Source organism: Symphalangus syndactylus, chromosome 1 (genome assembly GCF_028878055.3).
Source record: "Symphalangus syndactylus isolate Jambi chromosome 1, NHGRI_mSymSyn1-v2.1_pri, whole genome shotgun sequence".
NCBI classification, from domain to species: Eukaryota; Metazoa; Chordata; class Mammalia; order Primates; family Hylobatidae; genus Symphalangus; species Symphalangus syndactylus.
The window spans coordinates 98,959,024-98,983,107 of record NC_072423.2 but is presented as its reverse complement, the minus strand read 5'-3'; the positions used below and the strand labels follow the sequence as shown (position 1 = coordinate 98,983,107).

At 47.6% G+C, this 24,084-nt stretch overlaps 2 protein-coding genes and 1 long non-coding RNA gene across 39 annotated transcripts in view; 1 reads left to right on the top strand and 2 right to left on the bottom strand.

Annotated features, from left to right (window-relative positions):
• CTTN (cortactin) overlaps positions 1 to 211 on the bottom strand; it is a 39,683-nt gene extending 39,472 nt beyond the window's left edge. For 9 of the 22 annotated variants that reach the window (XM_063644799.1, XM_063644820.1, XM_063644838.1 and 6 more), the window contains exon 1: positions 99 to 195. The gene's annotated coding sequence lies outside the window, so the exon portion shown is untranslated. Of the gene's footprint in view, positions 1 to 98 lie in introns of all 22 variants that reach the window. The other 13 variants (XM_063644870.1, XM_063644855.1, XM_063644865.1 and 10 more) reach the window with 6 other exon arrangements.
• Positions 212 to 471: 260 nt separating this feature from the next.
• Positions 472 to 22,781, top strand: LOC129479001 (uncharacterized). Its single transcript, XR_010122229.1, has 4 exons — positions 472 to 609; positions 19,045 to 19,163; positions 19,520 to 19,785; positions 20,698 to 22,781. It is a non-coding gene; the product is annotated as an uncharacterized lncRNA (long non-coding RNA).
• The window catches only part of PPFIA1 (PTPRF interacting protein alpha 1), a 117,603-nt gene continuing 109,920 nt past the window's right edge, over positions 16,402 to 24,084 (bottom strand). For all 16 annotated transcript variants that reach the window (XM_063644644.1, XM_063644655.1, XM_055271214.2 and 13 more), the window contains 3 exons: positions 22,550 to 22,715; positions 18,637 to 18,706; positions 16,402 to 17,797 (listed from right to left, as the gene is read on the bottom strand). In XM_063644644.1, coding sequence (XP_063500714.1) covers positions 18,648 to 18,706; positions 22,550 to 22,715 — 225 coding nt within the window. In that variant the 3' untranslated portion in view covers positions 16,402 to 17,797; positions 18,637 to 18,647. The remainder of the gene's footprint in view (positions 17,798 to 18,636; positions 18,707 to 22,549; positions 22,716 to 24,084) is intronic.

Genomic DNA, 24,084 nt, shown 5'->3' with positions numbered 1-24,084 from the left:
CGGCCGCCGCTTCCTTCCCCTTTCGCGGCCAGGCGATGCCACAGGAGGGAAGAAGCAGAGCTGGGCCTGCACCCCGGGCGGACGCCGCGCTCGCTCACCGCCGCCTGGGGTCGGTCCGGCCTGGGTCGACCCTGGATCCCGCCGCGCCCGCCGCTCCCGCCGCTCCCAGGCGCCAGGCTCTACTTCCGGTTCCGCGGGCGGGGGCGGGGTCTCATCCGGGTCCCCGCGCGGCCCCGCCCCCTCCCGCGCCCGGGCCTGCAAGACCTCCTGGGGTGCCCCCGCAGCTGGCTAAGCGCTAGCCCGGCCTGTGGTGAGTCTGCAGGGCTCGCCCGAAAGTAGCTGCGCGCGCAGAGGAGGGGCGCTGAGCAGCACACAGCCCGCGGCGGGGTCTCAGGATTCGCGGCGCTGCCCGGGGCCGGGGGAAGGAAGCCAGCCGAGGAGACGCACGTGCCCTGAGCTCGGGAGCGGGGAGCCTCTTCATCTCTCCATCCTCCCTCCGCCCGCACACTCAGCCGTCCTCGTCCGCTCACCATGCACCCCCACCCCAGAAAGGGCCACATGCGTGCCAGGGACGCGAGCCCCGGCCACAGGGACCTAGCAGCCTAGAAGGTGAGTCAAGCGTTAAACCACGTGGGTACTCACCTGGGAAATGAGATAAATGCCAAGAAGAAGTGAGAGTTTCATAACATGGTACTGGGGAGACGGTAGGACCTGAACCCCTGGGAGACCAGAGGTTTCTTTGGGCGATTCACATGTTAGCCAAGATGTGAAGGCCTCATAGGAGTAAACAAGGTAAGGAGGGAAGAATTTTCCAGGCAGGCCAACAGCAGGTTCAGAGGCCCCAAGGTAGGAATGGTCTTGCAGCAGGGGAACAGCTCAGCATGGCAGAGGGCTGGTGGTGCAGCGGGGCTGTGGTGTGAGAGGGGCCAGGTCATGCAGAGGCCGAAAGAGCACAGCGAGGACCTCGGTCTTTATTCTGGGAGACATGGGAAGTCCTTGGAGGAAGTTAAGCAGATAAGAGACATCATGAAGTTTGGGCCAGGCGCAGTGGCCCACGCCTGTAATCATAACACTATGGGAGGCTGACATGGGTGGATCGCCTGAGGCCAGGAGTTCGAGACCAGCCTGGTCAGCATAGTGAGACCCCCCCCCATCCCACCCCCCGCCTGCCATCGCTAAAAAAATAGATAAGACATCATGAAGTTTGAATTGTAATGAGATCACTGTGGCTGCTGTGTGGAGAATGGATGGGAGAAGGGCCAGGTAGAGCCTAATGTAGCCAATTCGGGCAGACCGCTGGTGGCAGGTAAGATGGAGAGAAGTGGATAGATGCCAAGAGGCATTTAGAAAGCTAAACTGTCAGATGTGAGGATGAATTGGGAGTGTGGGTGGCAGAAGGAAATGTCAGATGTTGATCTTTTTTTTAAAGGTAAAATCATGACCTTCATACACATATAAAATGAACACGTCAAATATTTTATTTAACTCAATAATGAATACATCATAAGTTGTTACAAATTGTTTAAAGAATTTGGCCAGATGCAGTGGCTCACACCTGTAATCCCAACACTTTGGGAGGCCAAGGCAGGAGGATTGCTAGAGGTCAGGAGTTTGAGACCAGCCTGGGCAGCATGGCAAGACCCTGTCTCTACCAAAAAAAAAAAAATTCTTAAGAAAAAAATTAGCCAGGCATGGTGGCCTATACTTGTGGTCCCAGCTGCTCTGGAGGCTGAGGCAAAAGGACCGCTCCAGCACGGGCAACAGAGACCCTGTGTCAAAAAAAAAAAAAAAAACCAAAGAAGTCAAAAGAATGCTGAAATGAATTTGCAAAAACTGATCTATCTCTAGTGTAATGGTCAATTGCATTTAACTGGACACAGCTAATTTGCATTTTCTGTGGACAAGGATTGTTGGCCAGGCTTGTAATCCCAGCACTTTGAGAGGCAAGGCCAGAGGATTGCTTGAGCCCAGGAGTTCAAGACCAGCCTGGGCAATATAGACCCCATATCTGAAAAAAAAATTTTTTTTTTTTTTACATTGCTGACTGTTTTTGTTTGTTTGTTTAATCTTTAGAGACGGGGGCTGGAGTGCAGTGGTGCAATCAAGGTTCACTGCAGCCTCGATCTCCTGGGCTCAAGTGATCCTCCCACCTCAGCCTCCCAAGTAGCTGTAGCTGGAACTACAAGCACATGCCACCACACTGGGCTAATTTTTTTTTTTTTTTTTTTTTTTTTTTTTTTTTGAGATGGAGTTTCCCTCTTGTTGCCCAGGCTGGAGTGCAATGGCGCCATCTCAGCTCACTGCAACCTCTGCCTCTCGGGTTCAAGCAATTCTCCTGCCTCAGCCTCCCGAGTAGCTGGGATTACAGGCATGCGTCACTTTGCCCGGCTAATTTTGTATTTTTAGTAGAGACAGGGTTTCTCCATGTTGGTCAGGCTGGTCTCGAACTCCCGACCTCAGGTGATCCTCCCGCCTCGGCTTCCCAAAGTGCTGGGATTACAGGCGTAAGCCACCATGCCTGGCCTCTGATTTTTTAATATTTTTGTAGATACTGGGTCCTGCTATGTTGCTAATGCTGGTCTTGAACTCCTGTGATCAAGTGACCCTCCTGCACTGGGATTACATGTGTGAGCCACCACATTGCCAGGCCACATTGCTGCCTGTCTGTTAAAGGTTAATTTCTGCCTCTACAGAGGTATGAAATCATCTGGTCAAAAAAGCAGGCATAGTCAGTGGTGTCCATCTCAGAGGGAGCCCTGTGACTATATTGATCCGGCACAAACCCCTCCTCTCAAGGCCCTCACTGCGTCACACCTTTTGCCATAAGAGGTCATAGTCATAGGTGCTGAGGATTAGGCTGTGGACATATCTTTGGGCGCCCACAGAAATGTTCTTATTTCTATTAAAATTGGAAAAATGAACTTTTAGTTTGAAGAAAATGCATTTTATTCAAGAAGACATTTAAAGAAAATATAGCAGCTGGGTGCGGCGGCTCATGCCTGTAATCTCAGCACTTTGGGAGGCCAAGGCAGGCAGATCACCTGAGGTCAGGAGTTCAAGACCAGCCTGGCCAACATGGTGAAACCCCGTCTCTAAAATTAAAGTACAAAAATTAGCCGGGTATGTTGGCAGGTGCCTGTAATCCCAGCTACTTGGGAGGCTGAGGCGGAAGAATCACTTGAACCTAGGAGGCGGAGTTTGCAGTGAGCCAAGATCGCGCCCCTACACTGCAGCCTGGGTAAGAGAGTGAGACTCCATCTCAAAAAAAAAAAAAAAAAAAAAAAAAATATATATATATATATATATATATATATATATAGCAATATATTTTTCTTACAGTAACATAATTATAAAACATAATTTTTACTTTTTTCATGGAGGAAGGGGACCACGAAGGTGAAAAAGATCACAGTTCAGCCTTCCTCACAGGCAATCCAGATTTGAAAGGCAGATGATTGAAAGGGCCCTGGAGAGGGCTCCAAAAGGAGGCATCTTGACTGAGTGTAACAAATGCGGGTATTGGAGGCCAAATAGGGCATAAATGGGGCAGGCATACCCAGAAACAGGGGCCTCATATTCGAGGAGCTACCGCGATGAGATTTTTCAGGCAGGATATTCCATTTTTTTCTTCAAAACAGCTTTACAAGCTGGAAATCATTTTTGTAAGACCATTTTTATTGACGTATAATTCACATACAATTCAGTACACCCAGTCAGTGTTTTGGGGTCTTTTTGTAGCATATTCACAGGGTTGTACAACCATCACCACAGCCTAATTTTAGAACATTTACCCTTCCCCAGAAAGAAACCCTACTCATCAGCTGCCAATCCCCCTTCGTCCCCTGCCCCCGAGCCTGAGCAACCATGAATCTACTTTCTGCCAATGAGGTGGATATCATTGCTACATCCCTTACCCCCTAGTGCCCACAGAAATGTTCTTATTTCTATTAAAATTGGAAAAATGAACTTTTAGTTTGAAGAAAGTGCATTTTATTCAAGAAAACAAAGAAAATGTAGTGGCCAGGTGCGGTGGCTCATGCCTGTAATCACAGCACTTTGGGAGGCCAAGGCAGGTGGATCACCTGAGGTCAGGAGTTCAAGACTAGCCTGGCCAACATGGTGAAACCCCATCTCTAAAATTAAAGTACAAAAATTAGCCAGGCTAATTTTACAGAGAAGGAAAGCCAGAGCTCACTGCAGACTTTTCAGCGGGAGGGCAGTGTTCGTGGCTTAAAAAGACCAGTCTGCTGCCGATGAAGAGCGGGCTGCTTCAGAGTGGCTCCCGGGGAGAAAGGGGCAGCACATTCTTCCACATGCCCATTGCGCTCCACAGGAGAATGTGTGGCAGAGACTGAGGCTGGCCATAAGAATTACATATACAGTGTAAAATTTGCAAAGCAAGAAGTATAGCTGTGCTCAAAAATAGGTCGAGGCCGGGCGCCGTGGCTCATGCCTGTAATCCTGGCACTTTGGGAGGCCAAGGCAGGTGGATCACTTGAGGTCAGGAGTCTGAGACCATCCTGGCCAACCTGGTGAAACCCCATCTCTAATAAAAATACAAAAATTAGCCAGGCATGGTGGCAGGCGCCTGTAATCCCGGCTACTTGGGAGGCGGAGGCAGGATAAGCTCTCAAACCCGGGAGGTGAAGGTTGTGCGGAGATTGTGCCATCGCACTCCAGCCTGGGAGACAGAGCAGGACTCTTATCAAAAAAAAAAAAAAAATCTCTGTGAGCCAGAAATGAAGAGAAATGCAAAGTGCTGAGTGGGCCTGCAACTGCTAAGCTGCTGGGCCCGGGTCACCCACGCTTGTAAAAGAAGCACGCAGCCAGGGGCACGCCAGTGGTCCCAGCTACTTGGGGAGGCCGAGGTGGGAGGAATCACTTGAGCCCAGGAGTGCAAGACCAGCTGGAGCAACATGGTGTGAACCTGTCTCAAAAAAATAAAAATAAAGAAAAATTTTAAAAAGCCATGCAGCCAAAGAGGGATGTCCAGACAGCCTTATGTCCAGGACCTGAGCAAACCAGTCCCTGACTTAGGGTGCAGATGGGACCTGGGGCATTTGCACCACCACGGCTGTAGGACTCAACACAACACATGTGACGGAGACGTAGCTGTCCACCCAGCGCCCCCACCCTCCTCACTACTAAGTGGACATGTGGGTGTCCAGCTCTATACCTTTCCCAGCTTCCCTTGGAGTTGGGAGCTGCCACGTGGCCAGGTTCTCGCCCATGGAACGTGAGAGGAAGTGACATGCATGGCTTCTGAGCCTGGACCATCATTTCTCCCCGGGGCTGCCTCCTACCATGGACCAGCTTCCTAGGCTGCTGCAACACATTATGACAGACTCAGTGCCTCAGCACAATGCAAATACATGCTCTTCAGCTCTGGAAGCCAGAGTCTGAAATCAGTTTCATGGGCTAAAGTCAAGGTGTCAGTGGGGCTCGTTCCTTTTGGAGGCTCTAGGGGAGGAACCATCTGTGACCTTTCTAGCTTCTTGCATCCCTCAGACCCACGCATTCATCTTCACACCTGTTTTCTCTCTATACGGATATGTCTCTTTGCCTCCCTATTACAAGAACGCTTGGGATCCCATTTCGGTCCCACCCAGAATATCCTCCCATCTCAAGATCCTTAACCTCATCACATCTGCTAACTTCTTTTTGCCATGTAAGGCAACATTCACACGTTCTGACGATTAGGATGCAGACATACTTGGAGGCGATTATTCAGCCTACCACAGGTGACAGGTGCAACCTTGGAAGCCCTGTGTTGAGGATGGCAGAGCCCAGCAGCCTGCATCCCTCCAAGACTGCATGGAACAGATCTTCCTTACTATCCCTTTCTCCTCCTCTGCCTGACCTGGACATACACCCTGGCCTGTTACAAGAAAGCGAAAGAAAATCCTGTTGTGTTTAAGATACTGCGTTTGGAGTCCATTTGTTCCAGATGTTTAGCCCACCCTAATACAGAGAGGTTGAGGCAACTGCAGAACGAGGAGAAGGGCAGCAGAGGGAACGGTGAGGAAGAGAGAAAATGAAACATTTCCAACTTAAAATGAACCTAGAATGTAAGTTCCAAAGGGATTTTAAAAATGAATACTAAATAAGAAAGCCAAAGGCCAGGCACAGTGACTCGTGCCTATAATCCAGCACCTTGGGAGGCTGAGGCAGGCGGATTGCTTGAGCTTAGGAGTTCAAGACCAGCCTGGACAATGTAGTGAAGACCCTGTGTCTACAAAACTAAAAAAATTAGCCAGGTGTGGTGGCCTGTGCCTGTAGTCACAGCTACTTGGAAGACTGAGGCAAGAGGATCAGCTGAGCCCGGGAGGTCAAGGCTGCAGTGAACCATGATTTCGCCACTGCACTCCAGCGTGAAGGATAGAGGGAGACCCTGTCTCAAAATATAAAATAAGAAAGCCAATACTGTGAACAATGGAAACATGAATTATTAAAGTTGAATTGTATAATTGTAGAACATGAGTATGATTTTAAAATATGTATGTTTAGAACCAGGCCATGTGGCTCATGCCTGTAGTCCCTACTACTCAGAAGGCTGAGGCGGGAGGATCCCTTGGGCCCAGGTGTTAGGAGTTCAAGGGTACAGTGAGCTATAATCATGCCAGTGCACTCCAGGTTGGGTGACAGAGTGACTCTGACTTTAAAAAAAGGGGAGTGGGGCTGGGTGCTGTAGCTCACGCCTGTAATCCCAGCACTTTGGGAGGATGAGATGGGAGGATCACCTGAGGTTAGGAGTTCAAGACCAGCCTGGGCAACATGGTGAAACCCCGTCTCTACTAAAAATACAAAAATTAGCTGGGCGTGGTGATGGGCACCTGTAATCCCAGCTACTTGGGAGGCTGAGGCAGGAGAATTATTTGAACCCGGGAGGTGGAGGTTGCAGTGAGCTGAGATCACCATTGCACTCCAGCCTGGGTAACAATAGTGAAACTCCATCTAAAAAAAGGAAAAAAGTCACTGAGATTGGCAACCCACTGAATCAAAAGAAGCAATACATCTTGGTTGTTTTTTACCGTTACATTTTGGGGTGGGTCTTTACGCAGCAGCAGATAAGAAAATCGTGGGATGATCTTATGGTCGTGGGATGGGAGTGGGGGCCAGCGTAGAACATCTTAGACAGTATAAAACATAAGAGTATATTTCATATATATATTGACAAAAAAATGCCAAACTCTGTAAAGTATTCAAAGAGATTTATTCTGAGCTAAATGCAAGGGTCTTGACCCATGAGGCAGCCTCAGGAGGTCCTGAGAACATGGGCCCAAGGTGGTTGGGTTACAGCTTTGGTTTATATGTTTTAAGGAGACATAAGACATCAATCAATACATGTGAGGTATGCATTGGTTCCATCTGGAAAGACGTGACAAAGCAGGGGCTTACAGGGCATAGTTGGACTCAGATTTCCTTTCCTTTTATTTTCTTTTTTTTTTTTTTGAGACAGAATCTCACTCTGTCACCCACGCTGGAGTGCAGTGGTGTGATCTCGGCTCACTGCAACCTCCACCTCCCGGGTTCAAGCAATTCTCTGCCTCAGCCTCCTGAGTAGATGGGATTACAGGCCTGTGCCACTATGCCTGGCTAATTTTTGTATTTTTAGTAGAGATGGGGTTTCACCATGTTGGTCAGGTTGGTCTCGAACTCCTGACCTCGTGATCCACCTGCCTCGGCCTCCCAAAGTGCTGGGATTACAGGCGTGAGCCACCGCACCCGGCCATGGACTCAGATTTTCTAGTTGGCAGTTTGTTGAATGTGTTATTATCTAAAGACCTGAAATTGGTAGAAAGGAGTGTCTGGGTTAAGATAAGGGGTTGTGGAGACCAAGGTTCTTATGTAGATGAAGTCTCATAGTTGACCACCATTAGAGGCAATAGATGGCAAATGTTTCCTATTCAGACCTTGCAAAGGTGCTCTCAGCTCATCTCTTCAGGATCAGAAAAAGACCTGGAAAGGGAAAGAGGATTCTCTACAACAGAGGTCCCCTACCCCTGAGCCACAGTACCAGTACCGGTCTGTGGCCTGTCAGGAACCAGGCCCCACAGCAGAAGGCGAGTGGCCAGTGAGGGAGCATTACCACCTGAGCTCTGCCTCCTGCCAGATCTGTGGTGCCATTAGATGCTCATAGGAGTGCAAACCCTGCTGTGAATTGCACATGCAAGGAACCCAGGTTGCGTACTTCTTCTGAGAATCTAATGCCTGATGATCTGAGGTGGAACAGTTTCATCTCGAAACCACCCCCACACTGTCCATGGAAAAATTATCTTCCACAAAACCAGTCCCTGGTGCCAAAAAGGTTGGGGATTGCACTCCAGCCTGGGCGACAGAGTGTAGGTTGTACAGAATGTAGATTTCCCCTAAAAGAAAAAGCTTTGCAGAGCCATTTCACAGTATGTCAAAGAAATCTATTTGGGGTAAAATACTTGGATTTCTTTCAGGGTTTGCTGGCATGTGATGCTATCCTAGAATCAGGTTGGAATTTGGTAGCGTGTTGCTACAAAGAGCCTGTTTTGTCACTCTTAAGATCTTTGTTGTAATGTTAATGCTGATCAGCTGTGCTGAACTCCAAAGGGAAGAGGACATAATTAGGCATCTCTGACCCCCTACTTCCCATCATGGTCTGAACTAGTTTTTCAGCTTTTTTTTTTGTTTTTTTTTTTTTTGAGATGGAGTCTCATTCTGTCACCCAGGCTGGAGTGCAATGGCGCAGTCTCGGCTCACTGCAACCTCCGCTTCCTGGGTTCAAGCGATTTTCCTGAGTCAGCCTCCCGAATAGCTGGGACTACAGGCATGGGCCACCACGCCCGGGTAATTTTTTGTATTTTTAGTGGAGACAGGGTTTCACTGTGTTAGCCAGGCTGGTCTTGATCTCCTGACCTCGTGATCCACCTGCCTCGGCCTCCCATAGTGCTGGGATTACAGGTGTGAGCCACTGTGCCCGGCCAGTTTTTCAGGTTTCTTTGGCATCCTCTTGGCCAAGGCGGAAGGGTCTATTCAGTTGGTTGGGGGTGCTTAGAGTCACTTTTGGTTTACATACCGTATCAATGGCTGTGTAATTGTCAGAGGCGTGTGAACCAGAGCAAGTCCATCTTGAATAGGAGCTGGGTAAAATGAGGCTGAAAGCTACTGGGCTGCATTCCCAGACGATTAAGGCATTCTAAGTCACAGAATGATGTAGGAGGTCAGCAAAAAATACAGGTCGTAAACACCTTGCTGATAAAACAGCTTGCGGTAAAGAAGCCGGCCACGGCCAGGCGTGGTGGCTCATGCCTGTAATCCTAGCACTTTGGGAGGCTGACGTGGGTGGATCGTGAGGTCAGGAGTTCAAGATCAGCCTGGCCAACACGGTGAAACCCCGTCTCTACTAAAAATACAAAAAAATTAGCTGGGCGTGGTGGCACACACCTGTAATCCCAGCTACTCGGGAGGCTGAGGCAGCGAATTGCTTGAACCCAGCAGGCGGAGGTTGCAGTGAGCGGAGATCGCACCACTGTACTCCAGCCTGGCTGGGTGACAGAGTGAAACTCCCTCTCAAAAAAAAAAAAAAAAAGCAGCAGCAGCCAGCCAAAACCCACCAAAACCAAGATGGTGATGAGAGTGACTTCTGATCGTCCTCACTGCTACACTCCCATCAGCGCCATGACAGTTTACAAATGCCGTGGCAACGTCAGGAAGTTACCCCATATGGTCTAGAAAGGGGAGGCATGAATAATCCACCCCTTGTTTAGCATATCATCAAGAAATAACTATAAAAATGGGCAACCAGCAGCCCTTGGGGCTGCTCTATTCTAAAGGTTTGCTCTATTCTTTTGTTCCTTTGCTCTCCTAATAAACTTGCTTTCACCTTACTCTATGGACTTGTCCTGAATTCTTTCTTGTGTGAGATCCAAGAACCCACTCTTGGGGCCTGGATCTGGACCCCTTTCCTGTAACAATAAACCACCCCAAACATAATAAATCTTAAAAGGTGGTGGCGTTTACTGATGAAACCTTTCATCATGCTCATAATTTTGTGAGTCAGACGGGGCATGTGGGGGCAGCTCATCTTCACTCCAACGGTCTCCACTGGAGTGGCTCATCTGGTCAGCCATGGCTGCGATGAAGACCGGGGTTCTACGTCTGGGCCTTGCCTCTGAATGTTGGGTACATCAGAATGGCTTCTCCTCCAGCACAGCTGTGGGAACTGGCACGTCCAAGTTGGCTTCGTCACGTGTATGGCTGGCACTTCGAATAGGATGGCGGGAGCGGCTGGGGACAGACACCAGGCAGCTCTCTCCAGTCTTTCCATGTGGCTAGCTTGGGCCTCCTTACAGCGGGGTGGTCTCGGAGTAATAGGACTTCTTACTTGCCAGTCACCCAGGCTGGAGTGCAGTGGCGCCATCTCGGCCCACTGCGACCTCCGCCTCCCGGGTTCACACCATTCTCCTGCCTCAGCCTCCCGAGTAACTGGGACAGCTGGCGCCCGCCACCATGCCCAGCTAAATTTTTTGTATTTTTAGTAGTGACGGGGTTTCACTGTGTTAGTCAGGATGGTCTCGATCTCTTGACCTCGTGATCTGCCCGCCTCAGCCTCCCAAAGTGCTGAGATTACAGGCGTGAGCCACCGCGGCCGGCCAGTTGGTGGCTTGTTTCTTTCAGAACAAGAATTCCACAAAACCCAGATGGAAGCTGGAAATTGTCTTGTGACCTAGCTCCAGGTCTCATAGTTATGTCTGCTGCATTCTTTTGGTCAAGCAAGTCACTAAGGCCAGCCCAGGTTTAAGGGAGGGGAGTTAGACTCTTACCTTTCACTGTGAGGAGTAGCAGAGAATTTGCAGCCTATCTTAAATGTTTTGTCACATACTGTATGTGTTTCATCCAGTCTAAGATGTTGTGGGAGCCAAGGCCCTTGGCCCCCTAAAGGTTTGCTGAAAAATCACTGGCATGAGGCAGATTGGCTAATCGGAGAAAAGGCACACACATGTATTTACAGTGTATACAAAGGAACCCTCAGAATAGAGAGCCAGCCCCGCAGTGAGGTACAGGAGCTTATCCAGGCTTGCCCAACCTGCCTTATTTTGTTGTTCTGTTCTAGGCTTTTAGCAGCCCAACGCCATGGTTTTGAGTTTCTGTCTCTAGTGATAAGTAGAAAAGAGGGATAAGGAAGGGGCTTTACTGGGCCAACCAGAAAGAGACTAAGAACCCATGACTGTATTCTCTCCTTGGACACCACTGTCAGGTCTTGAGGCCACAGAATGAATGAGGGCTTGGATCCTGGCAAATAAGGTTTTGGGAAGACAGGAGGAAGAGGTTTGGCTAGCAAACGGGGTGTTGTTACGTAGATGAAACCTCACAAGTAGAAGTCGTCAGAGATGATAAATGGCTCTTTTCAGACTTTTCGAGGTGTTACGTACGGCCTGGGTGCAGTAATGGAGATTCTCTACAGATGCAAATTGCCCTGACAATAGACAGCTTTGCAGGGCCACTTCATCTGTTGGCCCTATAACAGCCATTTCAAAATAATGTCAAAAATACAGTTTGGAGTAAATGTTTCTGTTGTTGTCAAGACAAAGTCCAGCTCTGTTGCCCAGGCTGGAGTGCAGCAGCGTGATCACAGCTCACTGCAACCTCCACCTCCCGGGCTCAAACGATCTTTCCACCTCAGCCTCCTGAGTAGCTGGGGCTACAGGCACACACCACCACACCCAGCTAATTTTTGTATTGTTTGTAGAGACAGGGTTTTGCCATGTTGCCAAGGCTGGTCTCGAACTGATGAGCTCAAGCAATCCACCCACCTCAGCCTCCCAAAGTGCGGGGATTACAGGCATGAGCCACTGCGCCCAGCCTAGGGTAAAATCTCTTGATTTCCTTCAGTATCACTGCTTATAAGACACATCCTAATTTAAGATACCAAAATATGAAAAAATGTTCACAGCAGAATTGATGAAATGTAGTGTGTGCGTGCTGGGTTGTGATATAAAATATTTCAGCTGTGGGCTGCAGTCAGAATTTGAAACTGGGCAAAATTACCGTAATGAAGTGAAGGGGTAAGCAGCAGTATTCTCAGACATCCAAAGACGAAGACAGTTTATCACATGGAGGGTCTGCCTGAGACAAGTATTAAAAATTGTTTTTTGGATTATTTTTTTGAGACAGAGTCTTGCTGTGTTGCCCAGGCTGGAGTACAGTGGCATAATCGCAACTCACTACAGCCTCGACCTCCCAAGCTCAAGTGGTCCTCCCACCTCACCCTCCAGAATAGCTGGAACCACAGGCGTGTGCCACCACACCCTGCTAATCTTTAAATTTACTGCAGAGGCAGAGCCTATTGCCCAGGCTGGTCTTGAGCTCTTGGCCTCAAGAAATCCTACAGCCTTGGCCTCAAAGTGTTGGGATTACAGGTGTGAGCCAATGCACTCAGCAAAAATTTTATTATGGAAAATCTCACACAAATGTGAAGGTGGATTAATATAACCATCATGAATGCACCATCCACCTTCAACAATCACCAATCCACATGGTCAGTGTTGTTCAATCCATAAGCAGATCCCTCCCTCCCCTAAGATGATGATGATGATGATGATATTTTTTTTTTGAGACTGAGTCTTGCTCTGTCACCTAGGCTGGAGTGCATTGGTGCAATCTCGGCTCACTGCAACCTCCGCCTCCTGGGTTCAAGCAATTCTCCTGCCTCAGCCTCCTGAGTAGCTGGGATTACGGGCGTCCGCCACCATGCCCAGCTAATTTTTGTATTTTTAGTAGAGACGGGGTTTCACCATGTTGGTCAGGCTGGTCTCGAACCCCTGACCTCGTGATCCACCCGCCTCGGCCTCCCGAAGTGCTGGGATTACAGGCGTGAGCCACCGCGCCCGGCCCCCTAAGATTATTTTAAAGCAAACCCCAGACATCATGTTGTTTTATCTGTGAATACTGGGGAATATAGTCTTATCATGTGCCCCCCTGTGTTACAGTCAAAGTATCCCACTTGACTCACCAATAAATAACATAGTCATAATAATGAAAACAGAGAACATGGATTTGATCCCAACAACTTGACTTAACCTCAGCTGGGAGACTGGGAGAGGGGAAGGGAGGTGCCAGGTGCTCAAATTCTCATCAGCCACAAGACAGGGCCCAAAATGGAGGAAGCAGGACGCCACGCTGAGCGCATATCATTTGAGAGTAAGAAAGCAAATAGAAGGAATAGCCAAATCCATTCCCCATGGTCTAGGGAGCGGGGAGAAAGAGAGGAAGGGCAAGGGCAAGGGCTGCTGGTTTTATTCTTTATTTTAATTTATTTATTTTTGAGACGGAGTTCTGCTCTTGTTGCCCAGACTGGAGTGCAATGGCGCGATTTCAGCTCACTGCAACCTCTGCCTCTTGGGTTCAAGCGATTCTCCTGCCTCAGCCTCCCTAGTAGCTGGGATTACAGGCGCCCACCACCACGCCCAGCTAATTTTTTGTATTTTTAGTAGAGATGAGGTTTCACTACATTGGCCAGGCTGGTCTGGACCTCCTGACCTCAGGCAGTCCACCTGCCTCAGCCTCCCAAAGTGCTGGGATGATAGGCGTAAGCCACTGCGCCCGGCTTGTTTTTACTTTAAATGATGTGCATGTATGACTTTGATTATAACAAAAAACTTAAAAATGAAAATAGGGTGTTAGAGAATTGGTGATTCAACTCCCTCAAGACTTACAGTTTCTGTAATACCCCCATTTCTAAGTTACGTTGCTTTTGTTTAATGAGCACATTTTGGTCTATTTGAAGATGAGAACCATGTAGTATAAGGCAGAGAGTTGTGCTTGTCGACCGCCCTTCATCAGGAGTGAAAAATTGTACTCCGTTGTCTTCTTTTGAGGTCGATTGGCAAGACCTATTTAAAATATTCACGACGGGTGGCCGGGCGCGGTGGCTCACGCCTGTAATCCCAGCACTTTGGGAGGCTGAGGCAGGCGGATCACAAGGTCGGGAGATCGAGACCATCCTGGCTAACATGGTGAAAACCCCATCTCTACTAAAAAATACAAAAAATTAGCCAGGCGTGGTGGCGGGCGCATGTAGTCCCAGCTACTCAGGAGGCTGAGGCAAGAGAATGGCGTGAACCCGGGAGGCGAGCTTGCAGTGAGCCGAGATCGCGCCACTGCACTCCAGCCTGGGTGACAGAGTGAGACGTCTCAAAAAAAAAAAAAAAAAAAAATTCACGACTGGGCACAGTGGCTCACGCCTGTAATCCCAGCACTTTGGGAGGCCAAGGTGGGTGGATCACCTGAGGTCAGGAGTTCGAGACCAGCCTGGCCAACATGGTGAAACCCCGTCTCTACTAAAAATAACAAAAAATTAGCTGGGTGTGGTGGCGTGCACCTGTAATCCTAGTGACTCGGGAGGCTGAGGCAGAAGAATCACTTGAACCCAAGAGGCAGAGGTTGCAGTGAGCCAAGATTGCATCATTGCACTCCAGCCTGGGCAACAAGAGTAAAACTCTATCTATCTCAAAAAAAAAAAAAAAACCTCACAAGAGCTGGTGCATGGCGGGTCACATGAAGAAAGGTGGCATATTACCTAACACAGGTCCATTTGCACTAGTGTTCTCTGAAACTCCGTCTGGAGTTTTATTCATAGGAGACAGTAAATATGTAGCATGAACATGAAACGGTTCTCAGCATTTGATGTGTGCGATGCAGGCCTCCCCACAGGACTTCTCCCTCCCTCCACGCTAGTCGTGGTGCAACTCGTACTCTTGGGCTGTCTCCTGGATGTACAGGCTTAGAAATGTTTCTTTTTCCTAGAAGGGTGAAATAATGCTCTTACCACAGTCTCTCCAGCACCGAAAAAAGCCTGGTACAGAGTAGATACTCAGTGAATGAGTGCTGAATTGCTCTGAATGGAGAGGGGACCCCCACAACCGCATCTTTTGCCAGGTGATGCTTCACACACTCAAGTTTGAAGATTAATGGTCCTAGACGTCAAACCTATTTGCATGCCAAGTGTCGTTTTGATTATTTTAAAATGTCTTCATCTTCTTTTTTTTTCTTTTTGGTAGAGGAGAGGGTCTCACTACATTGCCCAGGCTGGTCTTGAACTCCTGGCCTCAAGTGATCTTCCCAGCTTGGCCTCCCAAAGTGCTGGGATTACAGGCACGAGCCACTGCCCCCAGTCCCCCCAACTTTTATTTTTTTTTTTTTTGAGACAGAGTCTTGCTGTGTTGCCAGGCTGGAGTGCAGTGGTGCAATCTTGGCTCACTGCAACCTCTACCTCCTGGGTCCAAGCGTTTCTCCTGCCTTAGCCTCCCGAGTAGCTGGGACTACAGGCGCGTGCCACCACGCCCAGCTAATTTTTGTATTTTTAGTAGAGACTGGGTTTCACCATGTTGGCCAGGATGGTCTCGATCTGTTGACCTCATGATCCGCCCGCCTCGGCCCCTCAAAGTGCTGGATTACAGACGTTGAGTCATCACACCCGGCCCAGTCTCTTTTTCCTGGAAGTTTTAAGATATGCGACACATGCCTTTTGGCTATGTTCAGCCAAAAAGGACTATTAGATTGAAAAACGCAGGGAGGCATTACGTTTTAAAGCTCACACTTAAGTTAACCTCAAGAACTAGGAAGTACAGAAAACAAGGCTTTCCCTACATTAAGTGTAGCAAACACAGGTTCTAACAGGAAAGCACAGAACAGCCCTGATGGCTGCCCAGGAGAAACGTCCCAGGACACATTGACCCACGTGACAGCACGTGACAGCCGCTGACACCTGCTCCAGGTGGGGTGGTGGTGGCCATGGGCTGTGCAAATCCCAGGCTCGATGACAACAGAGGTGGGAGGAGGGGAAGGGCCACTTGCTGGTGTCTGGCTTTCCTCTTGGGCATCAGCTTCCAGCCCTTCAGCCTGAGCTCACCCACTTCCATGGGTGGGCCCTGCTTGACTCCCCCAGCCTGTCAGCTTGTCGCCTCCCCTGTGCCACATTGGGCTGCTTCACAACTCAGGACCAGATGTGAGCTATTAGGGAACCGGACTTCCTGATTTCCAGAGGCCATCAGTGTGGGTCTGGGAGCCACCTTCGTGAGCAGGCAAGGGACAGCAGGTGGGAGTGTGAAGCCAGCACTGAGGAAGGAAGCGGAGCTGGGAAACGGCGTTAAGGGACACGCGTGTATGGCGCGGTCCACAGCCTAGGCTCTGCCTTTGGGCCCTACCCACGGACTGTGTATGTGAGCCCCCACATTTGCATTTAACACCAGGCACCTGTCTCCTGCAGTGATGCAGGCTCGGGACCTCCAGGGCAGCGGGCAGGATGATGCCCTGAACCTGCACTTCATCTCCTGGCTGCTTTATTCTGTCAACTGACTTCTGTAATATAATTTCCATATGGTGACACTGCCTTCCAAAACAGTTAGAGCTTATTCTCAGTATTCTTCATTGGCAGTGGAAAATGCTTCAGTACTTTATTGAAAGAAAGCAATAAATAATACTGTGATAAAAATAGTTCAAAAGTAGACTGTACATACTTTGTTACATAATCAGGAAGTTCACAAAAGATTAATAGAAAAACAGAACAGTAACAATGAATTGTACAAGTAAATTAAAAGCAGAAACCAACTGTGAAAAGACAGGCTGCCCCTATCTCTGTATCTGCTGCACAATAAATACCACGCCATGGTCTGACACACTTCGCTGGCTTTTTAATATGCCATTTAAAAAGTAAAAGCCACATTTGCAACTTACACAATCCAAAATGGCTAGCGCATCAAAGTCTAAAAATGTCCCACTAGCTTCGTTCTTTAAACATGTTTACAAACAAATGTAAAAAGATGATTTACATAAGAAAAATAAGGCCTTTATGAGAGCTGCACTGCACTGCTTTCCGGGTCTCCTGCCTTCATCTGCTGTGCGCCGACTGCAGGATGAGAGCGTGCTGCTTGGTGCTGGCCCTAAGGGGAGCCACATGGGTGTCTCTCCACCAGCTCCCAAGGAGCCGAGGCAGGGAAGAGAGTGCAGGGGCTAGGCTGGTCCCCAGGTTACCCCATCCCGAGTCTCTCCAGCTGAGAACTGCTCCCAGCTCACAGTCTCAGCCACTGAAGACAAGCTCCCCAAATCCAGAGACTAGGCTAGGAAAGCGTTAACCAGTGCTAGCGGCTTCTCATAGTGTTGTGATAGTCTTTTCAGTCCACATTTTATTAGGAGCTGATATTTAACACCAGCTATTTTAAATCTGTTCATGCTGCAGAATAAAGCATTTCTTGCTAGAAAAAGTATAGTTAAGGTCAGTCATTAAAATACAATAATTGCTTGAAATTAGGTATGCTTATTTCAGAATGATTGCTCTAGAGCTAGGCTGTGTCTGTAAAGGATAATGCACATTGCTTCTGTCATAATTTTATAAACGTAGTAAAATCCTTTGTCATGGTTTATCATTAAAAAATTAATGATAATTACAATAAATGCATAATTTACAAAAGCCCTCTATTTGTTCATAGGATTTATACATACAAGCATTACAGTACATTCATTTGAAAGACTAAAATTAGGTATAAGAACATGATTTGAAAGGATATTTATAGCCTGGATATACATGAAAAAGTAAGTAACTATATAAATGAAGTCATAAGTTTACATAAATATAAGAAACATTAAATTCTAAAATATTTTCTCTATGGTATTCATGAATTTTTCACTAATTAAAAACTCTGTAATAAAATATCTTAGGGTCCATATAACAAGTATTAACAAGATTAAAGATTCCATTGGATTCTAAAATGTAGTCTTTGTTGGATTCAAATGCTGCGTAATCATCTGTAGAAGTAGTGTGGGTAAACTGGAAAATAAACACAAACAAAAAACCACTCAGTACAGGCCGGGCCATACTGACGAACGGGAACTTCTGACGCTGGGGGCCAAACGTCCCCCCGACACTGACCACCTCCCCTCCAGGACCCCTCACTTTCTGTGCCATAGCTGCTCTGAGAATCACTGGCTAGAACATCAAGGGCTATGCACATCAATGAGACAGTTCCTTGGCTGACTTCATTTTGGCTTACGTCTACAAGTTACCAATTACAAATAAAAGATGAACAAACCAGTCAAATATTCCAACGGAGACCTTAAAATTGCTTAGAACAGCAAGGAGAGGGCGGGCCACTCACCAGCCAGAGTCCGCAGTTTTAAGAACCAGTCTCTCCAAACTGAAAGGCTATTAGCGTCACACTTAATATAATATGTAATTAACCACAAAACTTTGGGCTTGTTTCATTCAAGAATGTGTATTTAAAACAAAGCAAGCTTAGGAATCACAGCAATGTGCATAACGACATCAGGAGGAGAGACTCCCCTGACACTCTCTGCCATGCTCTGCTGTCCTCCCCACTCCACCCCCATGACATCCACAGACAATTAAAATGAGTCAGCATTTTCAGGTTTAAGGAAAAGGTGAAAATACGTTTTTTTTTTTCCTTAAGAGGACACACTAACCTCTTTATGATCAATTGTAACAACAAAATTGTCTTAATGGCTACGGAGAGCTTGTGTCTATATATTTTAAATTCCCCAAAACTGCACTGGCTTTCATGGTCCATACCCCTAGTCTGGCACTGCAGCTCCGATGACTCCTGCTGTGCCTCTGAGCCATCTCTAGGGGTTATGATGCTCTCTACTCACCAAAGGAGACTTTAGCAGGAGTAAGTCCTGACTGTAGCAGAATCCAACCTCTGTGTTCCTGATACATTGCCTGTTTCAGCAGCCGCGAGAGGAAGCGTGCAAACACAGCGTGCAGTTAGTCTTAGAACATCACATGAGGGCACAAGTAGACACACATCTTCACACCTATAGCAGCGCCTACGGAGGGACCTGAGGGGAGCTGCCTGAGTGGGCGGGATGGAGCCAGAGAGAGATCCAAGTGTCACCCAGTGGTGGCTCTCCCCAGCTCCCAAGGAGCCCCGGGAGACTCTGGAGCACTGCTCCGAAATACCAAGCACCAAATGGTACAGTAAGTTTCAAAGTACATCTGCATAAATGACCCCTACTTAGAGTGATCCCTTTGTCTCTTACTAAACTCTGCATTCACAGACCAATGGGGCTTTCTCCTTGCCCTAAGTGCTCCATCTCTAACACTGGCATGAAGGAAACACCAAGTGGCACTGCTGATGCTGCCCAGCCCCACTGAGCGCAGAGGCCAACGATGTCAGGTACAAGGCCAGCCTAAGAGGAGGGAGAGAACCTTGCTGCCCAGCACTAGCTGGGTGTCTGGAAAGCCGGTGGTGCCCTTTCCTCCTGGGGAGGAGCAGAGCAGGTGCAGAGATCTGGCTGCAGGGGTGGGGCACTGGCCAGGGAGTGGGGTGAAGGCTGATCTAAAAACTGAAGCCCAGTCTCAGTTCCTACCAGAAACTTTAATCATAGAGACCACAGATTTTGGTACTTGTTCAAGAAACACACTGTGTGGCCATAAGTAAGCCTGATTTCCATTAACAACCAGGATTTTAAGTTTTTACAAATCGGAAGCAGGTACTGGCTGCTCCCAGTTATGTTTTTTGTTTTCCCACAGGTATACCAGGAACACTTATCAACATCCTGCATGGTTCCAGCAAAGACGTTAAGACAGTTGGGACTGTTGGTGAGGACAGAGGATCTTCACAAACCCTCTGACTCTAAGAGCCGGGGAGACCTGCTGGAGTTTACCCCACATTCCCTTAATTAAAAAAATCAATTTTGCTGGGCACGGTGGCTCGCGTCTGTAATTCCAGCAATTTGGGAGGTCAAGGCAGGAGGATTGCTTGAGCCCAAGAGTTTAAGACCAGCCTGGGCAACATGGTGAGACCCCATCTCTATAAAAAATTCAAAAAATTAGCCAGGCGTGGTGGTGCGCACCTGTGGTCCCAGCTACTTGGGAGGCTGAGGTTGCAGTAAGCCGAGACTGAGCCACTGCACTCCAACCTGGGCAACAGAGTGAGACCCTGTCTCAATAATAATAATCCCTTTAGCAGGCTTGTGCCTGAGTTATTTATGTAAGAGTAAAAAGTCTTTTTTATAATAAATTCCCTATACCTTTTAGGTTTACTTTTTTTTCTTTTTGAGACAGAGTTTTGCTCTTGTCACCCAGGCTGGAGTGCAGTGGCATGATTTCGGCTCACTGCAACCTCCGCCTCCCAGGTTCAAGCCATTCTCCTGCCTCAGCCTCCCAAGTAGCTGGGATTATTGGCATGTGTCACCATGAGTAGCACATTTTTTTTTTTTTTGAGACAGAGTCTTGCTCTGTCACCCAGGCTGGAGTGCAGTGGCTTGATCTCGGCTCACCGCAAGCTCCGCCTCCTGGGTTCATGCCATTCTCCTGCCCCAGCCTCCCAAGTAGCTGGTACTACAGGTGCCCGCCACCATGCCTGGCTAATTTTTTTTTCTTTTCGTATTTTTAGCAGAGATGGAGTTTCACTGTGTTAGCCAGGATGGTCTTGATCTCCTGACCTCGTGATCCTCCTGCCTTGGACTCCCAAAGTGCTGGGATTACAGGCATGAGCCAACGCGCCCGGCCGATTTTCTTGAATTTTTACTAGAGACAGGGTTTCACCATGTTAGCCAGGCTGGTCTTGAACTCCTGACCTCAGGTGATCCACCCACCTCGGCCTCCCAAAGTGCTGGGATTACAGGCGTTAGCCACCGCGCCTGGCCTAGGTTTACTTTTCATCCATCCAAACTCTCATTCTTAATATTCCTGTTAACATTTACAAGGGAAATGCGATTTATCAGAAGGAAAACTGAAATTGAAGCCACAAGGAAAACAAGAAAGCACTCATGTGGACTCTTCAGGTGACAGAGCTTGAGCTGAAGGCCAAGTCACAGTTACGCTTTCTAAGAATTATCGGCATGACTCTTGGAAGAAAAACGCTAATTTGTAAAAAGTTCCTAGTTAAAAGATATACTGAGTTTTCCCCCTCGAGTGTATCAGCGAACTCTGGCAAACAATAAATAAGTAATACAGCTTTTTACTAAAAATGCCACAAAGTAAGCTATTCTCACCCAAAACATCCAGCTTAACTAAGGTTTTATATAAATGTACTTTTCTTTTGATTTTTATACAGGTGATAGAGAACAAAATTTATGAACCTACATATGGGAGGGGCTGATGACAAAAATTTGCAAAAACCCCATTAGCACAGTTTTCAATTATTATTATTATTATTTTTTTGTAGAGATGGGGTCTCACGGTGTTGCCCAGGCTAGTCTCAAACTTGAGCTCAAGTGATCCTCCTGCCTCTCAGCCTCCCAAAGCGCTAGGATTACTGGCATAAGCCACCATGACTGGCCCCTAATTAGCACCTAAAAATTTTTTTTTTTTTTTTTTTTTTTTTTTTGAGACAGAGTCTCAGTCTGTCGTCAAGGCTGTTGGCTCACTGCACCCTCTGCCTCCCAGGTCCAAATGATTCTCGTGCCTCAGCCTCCCAGGTAGCTGGGATTACAAGCATGTGCCACCACACCTGGCTAATTTTGTATTTTTTCTGTAGAGACGGGGTTTTGCCATGTTGGCCAGACTGGTCTTGAACTCCTGGCCTCAAGGATTAGCACAGTTTTTAATGCCACTTCCTTTCCTCCAGTCTGCTCACTGGCCTCAGAACTGAGCATGAGTGGCACCTGTGTGTAGCACAGGGGCTGCCAAATAGCCCCCACTGACACGGGCTCAGAACTTCACCAGCTTTATGAACAAGGCATTTAATCATCACAACTACTCTATAAGGAAGACACTACTATGACGACCATTTTACAGATGGGGAAACTGAGGCACAGTGTAGTTAAATGACTTGCTCAGGGTCATGCACCTCCTAGCGGCAGAGCTGGAGTCAAACCTAGGCAGCCTGGCTCTTCAACCTGTGCACTGTCTTTCATTAGATGAGTACAAGGTCAGAGACCTGTCAGGAAGCCATGGTCAACTGTTAACCTCAAATCAAAGTGGTTGTCAAAGGGAAAATCCCAAACTGCACTTGAAATCATGGTGGTGATGCTCTCTCTCTGGCTGGCATAGTCAATGGCCGCCTCGCTCCACTGGGGACTTGGAGGTTCACCTTCCTCCCTTCCCTGCCCTCTAATGGGTAGACATGTGACTGCACGGAACAGCAGCAGCAGGGGCGGCAGAAAGGACAGGCAGAGCTCACACAAGCTGGAAACTGTGTGTTCTTAAAAATGTACTCAGTTATTTTCTCTGGTGTGGAGAGCAGTAAATTATGTGGTTTGGAAGCTACTACTACACTACTATTTCCTGAAAGAGCTTTCTAGCACGGCCTGTCACAGACACATATTTACAAGTATGCCTCAGTCTCTCTCTGAGAACACAGACAAATATTGAGCTTTATTAGTTGGAAAAATATGCTAAGATTCAACCAGACAAGAATGTTTTAAAAATTCTATTATTATGGTTAAACTTTTATAAACAAATGTTAGAGTTAATTTAAAAACATATTTGGACATGCAACCATACTCAAGTGCCTTGTAACATATTAAACAGGCCGTTTTAGATCATTATTAATATTCCAGACAGAAAGCTGCTCATGCTCCCAACAAGTGACGGTTAGCGCGACCCATCACATACCGTCCATCTGCATCTTCTTTGGCTGCATAGAGGGGGAAGACATAGAAGACGTCACCCGGAAGTTTGCAGGGAGAGTCTCTGCTGACCCAGCAGCTAAGCCACGAATGTCCTTTGGTCTAAACTTTTTTCTCCATGAAGGTGCTCTCCTAAAGCTTTTATCATCATCCTGGTAAATTAAAGAACAAAAAACAAGATTCATTTAAAAAATAAAGGTCAGAGATGTAAAGTTAAATCCTTTAAAATGACTGCTGAATTCAAGAATGGATTCTTGTTCACATGTATTTAATCCCTTCTTGATGGCCACAGAATAGACTGCCCAAACTGGAACTTCAGCGTGAAACGGGGCATGGTGATGGTCCGGCTGGGCCTCAGCTGGCGAAATGAGGATGGTGCTGGGCCATGAGGATGTGCTCCTTCTCCCCAGCATCGTGTTCTACTTCTTACCTTGCAGGCATCACTTTCTTGCTACATAATACATTTTTATTTACCTTAAAAATAGTTTATTTTTCATTTTTATTTATTTTTTTACAGACAGAGTCTAGATCTGTTGCCCAGGCTGGAATGTAATGGTGTGATTATAGCTCACTGTAACCTCAAACTCCTGGGCTCAAGCCATCCTCCCACCGCAGCCTCCTAAGCAGCTGGAACTACAGGTGTGCCCCTACCACACGCAGCTCTACAAACAATTTTTAAGCTAGAAACAATTCTATCTTATGCCGGATATAGCAACAAGTGCTTCATTCATCTTTAGAGGTGGTCTTCTATTCTCTCTGTCAAACTCAACTTTTCTTAAGGTCCAATTAAGAGACTCCTAATCGTGTGGAACAAATAAGTCACGGTTTTAAGGGGAAATTAAAATTTTGTGTTTTTAATATACTTCTAAGACACGCCACCCCCGCCCATGCACAGGAGTATGGGGGGTATACTCTGGACTGGGGTAGGATACCTAGTGGTCCCCAAAACCCAACTTAAAGACCCTGTTCCTAAGCTGCAACCAATGTTTTATGATGTGAAAATCATTTTTGAGGGATGTCAAAAATTAAATAGCAAAAATAAAAACAAAACTACCTTCTTGAAGGTATTACTTTTGTGGGCTTTTTTTGCAGGGAGGGGGTTTCTTTTTGAGATGGAGTTTCTCTCTGTCGCCCAGGCTGGAGTGCAGTGGTGCGATCTCAGCTCACTGCAACCTCCACCTCCCAGGTTTAAGCGATTCTCCAGCCTCAGCCTCCCAAGTAGCTGCTATTATAGGCACCTACCACAACGCCCAGCTAATTTTTGTGTTTTTTAGTAGAGATGGGGATTCACCATGTTTGCCAGGCTGGTCTTAAACTCCTGACCTCTGGTGATCCCCCTGCCTCGGCCTCCCAAAGTGCTGGGATTACACGCATGAGCCACCACCGCGCCTGGCCCAGGTATTAGTTTTTTTTTTTTTTTTTTTTCTTTTAGACGGAGTCTTGCTCTTTCGCCCAGGCTGGAGTGCAGTGGTGCGATCTTGGCTCACTGCAAGCTCCGCCTCCCGGGTACATGCCATTCTC